At 39.8% G+C, this 6683-nt stretch overlaps 1 protein-coding gene across 1 annotated transcript; it reads right to left on the minus strand.

Moving 5' to 3' along the window:
• Window positions 1-830: 830 nt before the first annotated feature.
• Window positions 831-2201, minus strand: LOC131613697 (uncharacterized). The gene has a single exon (XM_058885345.1). The coding sequence runs from the start codon at window positions 2199-2201 to the stop codon at window positions 831-833; it is 1371 nt and encodes a 456-aa protein (XP_058741328.1).
• Between the last annotated feature and the right edge of the window lie 4482 nt (window positions 2202-6683).

Here is a 6683-nt window from a genome sequence, read left to right on the forward strand (position 1 = left end):
ATGCACATGTTTATGTTTTGCTTTTAGTATGCAATTAAGATTGTGCTTTTGTTTTATGCAAGAATGTTATTTGTCATTTTAGAAAAGTAAATGCAAGGACGAGACGGTGTTTTCAATACCAAATACAAACGATATTTTTATTAATAAACTCAAATTTTGAAGGTAAATGGGGCCCTTACAAACCAACTCTAAGCTTCGGGCGAGGCATGAGCGACATTGTTTTTTTTTTTAATTGAAAGGGAAATAAAACACACGACAAAAACAAATTACTTTAAAATAGTAACTATCTCTGGTATCTCCAGGCTTGTCCAATTTTGGAGCTGCTCTCCTGGTCTGATCATTCGGATGAAGTTGGATGTACCCTCCATGCTAGATATCATGGATACATGCTCATATCTGCCTGTGACAAAAGTTTGCGCGATCGGAGGGAAACGTTGCTCTTCCTTTGCAGCCTTCTTTGTTGGTTGGCATCCTAACCCCAGACGATCTCTCTTCTCTTGTACTTCTGGGATCTTGCCCCAGCCTTCCATTTCCATGTCTTGCAAATCTCTCCAGGATGTTACCGCCCTTCGTATTTTCTCAATTGGTAGCGTGACAGCAGTTGCGATCTCTAGTGCTTGGAACGAAGTCTCTAATACCCCTTCTCCGGCCTCGATGTATCGGTACGAGTCCAGATTGCTAACAAATATATCCTCCTCCCCATTGACGGTCACTATAGAGTTTCCATCCACGAATTTTACTTTCTGATGCAGAGTAGAGGTAACTGCCCCAACAACATGAATCCAGGGACGTCCCAATAAGCAGGTATAAGCAGGTTCAATCTCCATTACTTAGAAATTGATGCAGAATGTATGGGGACCCACTACCACCGGGAGGTCAACCTCTCCAAACACCAGACTTTGTGACCCATCGAAGGCTTTGACCACAAGACGACTTGGTCTAACTACCAGACCCTCCAAGGCTATTTTGTCGAGAGTGGCCTTAGGCATCACGTTTAATGATGACCATGTGTCAATCAGATTTCTAGATAGATGAGCTTTCCCACATTGTATGGAGATATGCAGGGCTTTGTTATGCTTTTTCCCTTGTGAGGGTATCTCATGCTCACTAAAACTTAAACATGCCCCAGCAGTAAGATTAGCCACCATTCCATCGAATTGGTTCACAGTGATGTCTTTGGTCACGTGCGCGACATTCAGGATCTTCAGCAAGGAATCTCGATGTTTCTTTGAGTGCACTAGTAGCGAGAGGAGTGATATTTTGGATGGAGTTTGGTGTAACTGGTCCACCACTCTATAATCACTTTTCTTGATTAATGCCAAGAACTCTTCAGCATCTTTGTTAGTGATCTCTTTATCCTTGGGTATGCCTTCTTCAGTCGGGACCACAGTAGCTTGATTGCCTGCTTGTGCTAAGTTCTCTTTTGGTTTTGCAGTATTGAATATGCGACCACTACGAGTCATGCCCCCAGGCCCAATGATATTTGTCACATCCATATTAGTACTAGAATCATATTCCCAAGGGACCGCTTTCATTTTATCCACCGGATATGGATCTCTGACTGGGATGATCCTAGTGTGTACTTGCGTGGGTATCATCAATGGTGCTTTGGCACAGGGGATGATTAATGTCTTCCTTGCCCCTGGACTAGGTATTATCAATGGCTCGTTCCTCTCCTGCATGGCCACATACTCCTCCTCGGGATGTTCTTTCAACTGAATTACTCCTTGGTCCACGAGTCTCTGCAGGGTGTCCTTAAAAGCCTCTTTATGTTCTAGGACTAATCCCCCCGCGAGTAGATACCTCTTAAGGGTATCTATAGGGGAAATCCGTTGTTGAACTAACTCTTGCTCAGTGACGACCTCGATTGCATTGACTGTGCCATCGTGACGAGGCATGGGATTTGTCTTCACATTAGGGTTGTCGAAAGCAATTTCCCTAGACTCGATTAGGTCTTGAACCTTGTGCCTGAAAGCCCAGCATTTTTCTAATGTGTGTCCAGGAGAATTGGCGTGAAATTCACACCTTCCATTGGGTCTGAAGTTGGGCGTAGCTTTTCCAAGAATCGGAGGTGGCATAGGTCTGAGTTCTACCAATTGCTCATTTACCAGATATTTCAGTATTTCGCTTCTGGAGGTGGGCAAAGGATCGAATTTCCTTGGAGGACCTTGGAACCTGTTTTGTTGAGGTGGGAACGACATAGGAGGTCTAGGATCTTGATGCACTACTGCGTTGGCCTCCCCTTCCTTCTTTTTAGCGAAGGTTGAGGTGGGCCTCCTTGAGTGATAAGAGTTAGATGATGCTCCTTGTATCTTCCCATCTTTGATTCCATCCTCAATTCTTTCTCCGATGACCACTAGATCTGAGAATCCTGAGGATACACTTCCGATCATCTTATCATAGTATAATCCTTGTAGAGTTCTCATAAACATGTCAACCAGCTCCTTTTCTAGCAACGGAGGTTGGACTCGGGACGCCATTTCTCGCCATCTTTGGGCGTATTCCTTGAATGATTCTTCCTTCTTTTGGGACAAATTTTGTAACTGCATTCGATTGGGTGCCATGTCTAGATTGTACTTGTATTGTTTTAAGAACCTGTTAGCAAGGTCGTTCCAGCTTTGGATATGCGTCTTTTCCAGTTGCATGTACCATTCAACAGATGCCCCACTTAGACTGTCTTGGAAGAAATGTATCATTAGCTTTTGGTCATTGTGTCATACCCCAAAATTTTCCTTCCATATTCCATTCACAATGATTCAAAGGTCAAGATTCAAATCCAAAGCTTTGCTCCCTCCATGGTCCAGGTAACCCACAGTCAACTGGTTTGACCTAAAAATCAATCATAATCAAAGCACAGTCAAAAACTCTCAATTTTGGGTCAACATAAAGTGAATAAGAGTATAACCATCATTTGATCAAAGATTGATCATGATTCCATTAATAGAAACTCAGAGATGAACAAATACAAAAAAGGTTCAAATTAGGGTTTCTTAGGAGAAAGTCAACCCAACTTTGACTGGGCATAACTTTCACATGGAACACCAAAAATTCCCCACTCAAAGCCTATTTTGAAGGAAATTGGATTCCCTACAATTTTGTCTCTCACAAGCCAAGGCTAGAAATGCTTCATTTGAGAGGTATGGTGCAAAAGATTACAGGTCATTTTTAGGCATCCTTCAAAAGCAATTTTTTGGCAAAGAGGATGTGATCAAGATAAAAGATCCAAATGAAAAATATGTTCCAAAGTGGATTATAAAGGACCTCTTGAGGTTTCCAAAAAGTCTTAGAACACCCTCATAGCTTAAAAATTGAGTGAGATATGCTTGATCAAAGTTGAGCAATTTTTGGAGGCAAAATGCGAAGTAGGAAGGTTCAAATTGGATTATTTTGCAAATGGGCCTACATTTTATGACTCAAACTTGGTCCACAAGCCATTTGGGTTATCCAAAGAGATTTGCCACGAATTTTACATTTTTATTTGATTTTTATATGATTTTATTCATTTAAATAATGATTTAAAATTGTATAAATCAAAGGAAATCAAATATTTAGGAGAAGGCTACATAATAACCAATTTCAATCAGCATTTATATGAGATTATTATGTAATTTTCGTGGAAGATTGATTGGAAAGAGTTAACACAAAATTAGACCAAAATAGAAGGTTTTGATAAAAGATTAAAAACCAATTTTCTCAAAATCTCAAGATTTGATTCAAAGGGCTTGGGAAAGATTATTTTTAACCTAAATGAGTCCTCTATAAGTAGGGGAAGAGAGCCACACGAAGAGGGGTTGAAGAATTAGGGGAGAACAGAGCTTGCAAGAACACAAAAATCTCCAAGAAAATTGAATTTCGGTTTAAAAGATTGGAGAAGTTTCAAAGAGGTTTAAGCATTGCTACGTGATCCTTGGAGCTTCCTGAATCAATTGGGATACTCACACGACATCAACACCCCCAGAGCACTCTCCAATTTGCCAAGGTATGTACTTCTGAAAATTGGATCGATTAGCTCGTGTCTTGCATTCTCATGGACTTATAATGGCATATTATCATTGTGTTTGATGTTGTGAACGTGTGTGCATAAATAATTGGATTTCTGGGCATTGTATGTTGATTGGCCATTGAAGGCCGAGCAAGATCTTTAGGGTTTGAATTAGGGGTTTTTGATAGGAGTAAAATTAGGGGGATTTAAGGGTGCGGTCTGATTCGCATAGTGCATACAAAGGGTTTGGATAGGTCACGCCATGTTTATTAAAGAGCAGGCCCTATTCGCTATTTTTGTGTTTTGGGTTTGCTACGGAAGATTCGTAGCTAATTCGTAGCTATAGTTGCAGGGATTTACAGGTCTGGGTGGGGAAGAAGGTGGCGTGGCAACGAGCCATTGGTCCGTTCAGATTTCGCGCGCTTAATTTCTTTTTAGTTTCTTGTTTCATATACTATGCTATGGACGCGTATGATTAACGCATATGCATGCGTGGTGTGTTGGTTGTGTGATGCGCTGGTGAGGGGGAGGTCATGGGTTCGAGCCTCCCCTTCGCCTATTTATTTTTCTGGATTTTCTAACAAGATCCTGTATGCCTGTTCCCTTAGGGTGTATCATGCGCCCTACAAATCCAGCCATAGGATCATCACTAACCTTAGATCTGACGCCCCAACCTTGATCCCTCATATCATACACCCTAATAGCTACCCCACAGGATCAAAACCCTAATAGCTAAATAATTTTAATTATTTATTTATTTTAATTGAAATATCTTTTTAATATATTAATTATTAAATAATTATTTTTGAATAAAATAATTATATAATAGTTATATTAAAGGTTTTTATTTGTTGTTCGTGCCGATTAAATCGATTAATCGCTACGGTCAACAATAATTTTAATTAAAATGCTATTTAATTAAAATGCAATTAAATTATATTTGGTTAAATGGTTGTAACTATTTTATTAGTTGTGATGATTAACCTTTTCTTTTCCTAACTTTAATTCGTTATTCTTTTTAATCGAATCAATCGATTACGATGGGTAACGATGCAAACTAATTGTTAAAAATTATAAAAAATATCCTAATTCGTTATTAATAATAATCAGATTAATTGATTAAAATTGGTAACGATACAATTTCAAATCTGTTAACTATGGCGATCGAATCTATTGATCGTTGCGGTTAATAGTGCAAAATTAAATCAGGAATGTACGCCCAAACCTTAAAACACTTTTCAAACCTTTCAAAACCTCAATACCAAACTACAGATTTTCATCCTAACTCAAAACTGCGATAGGCCATTGAAAAAGCCTCAAACACCCCCATATCAAATTCAAAGGCGTACAACCCTGTGCCCGAACTACGTTGACTCTGATTCTCCATAAGGAGATACGTAGGCACTTGGATAACCAAGGCGAGTCCCCCTCTTCCAAATCTTAATCATGTCAATAATTAAGCCTTTAACCCTATTAACCATCTGTTGCCTTTCTCTATATTTTTTGCCATAAACCTTCATCTTTGCAATGTTAACCTTTAGGAAAGGGTTTTGGGTGCCTAACACCTTCCCTTAGCCCGAATATAGTATCTTACTCTAAATCTCTTAACCATTAAAGGTTTCCTATTCGCCTTGGTAGAATAGGTGGCGACTCTTTAAGCTATAAATTTTTAGGCAGGTTGCTACACATTGGCATAAGCAGCCATCTTCTTGACGTACATGCGTAAATGACTCCTTGGGCATGTAAGTCCTTTGTATTTTTCAAAGTAGGGTATCTTGAACTTATGAGGAATCGTCAAATCCGGAACCAAGCTAATTTCATAGGTATCCACATCGAAGACGTCATATCCTTCTACTGCATTCAGCCTTTCTTCTAACGCTTTGATCTGTCCACTATTTCTAGCATTTTCTTTAGAATCAGATTGGGTTTTCTTATGTTGGGGTTCCTGATTTGTTTCATCCACCTCCCCATATTGTAAATCCACGTAATCTTCATCCTTAGGTGGATTGTTAGCAGGGATGCGAACCGTGCGAGGCGCCTCCTCTTTCTGAGTGGTGGGAATGAATCCTTCATGGGAAGCTTCTCCCTCTTCATGGATTCTGGTAACTCTCTTAGAGGAGTGAGCATTTGATTTGCGAGCGTCGAAGCCCTGAACAAATCCTAACAGCGGGTTGCCATCGTTCAGTATTTCCTCATACTGATTCCGAGCTTCCCTAGCCCTTTCCTGTTCATCCCTGATGTCCTTCATGAAACTCAACATCTGAGCCATTCCTCCCTTAATCTCATCTACAGTACCTTTCAACTGAGTTACTTCTTCGCGAAGGGCGGCTTGATTCTGTTCTAGTTGTTCCATAGCTTTCTTATGAGCACGGGTTTGGTATGGTGGTATGATTGCTTGGTTGCCTTCTCCAATGGTGTGACTGGAGATAAAGATAGTTTTTTTTCTCTTTTAATGCTTTGAAAATAAATTATGGTATGCATGATATGAATGTTATGCTTATGCTATGTTCATGTCTTAGCAACAAAGAAACAAAATAAAACTAGGAACTTTTTTGGACGTCTTCTCGGAACTTGTCCACCATATCCCTACAAAGCTCCATAAACTCTTTGACTTCTTTAGGAAGGATGATAGGAGATGATTCCGACTTTGCCAAACTCTTTGGAATGTCTTGTATTAAATCATTACACAAGAAGACTAGCT

The sequence above is a fragment of the Vicia villosa genome, linkage group LG6 (assembly GCF_029867415.1).
Source record: "Vicia villosa cultivar HV-30 ecotype Madison, WI linkage group LG6, Vvil1.0, whole genome shotgun sequence".
Taxonomy (NCBI): Eukaryota; Viridiplantae; Streptophyta; class Magnoliopsida; order Fabales; family Fabaceae; genus Vicia; species Vicia villosa.

Excerpts from the sequence above, each read along its gene's own strand:
- LOC131613697 (XM_058885345.1), bottom strand. The coding sequence starts at position 2,201 with ATGTCGTTCCCACCTCAACAAAACAGGTTCCAAGGTCCTCCAAGGAAA.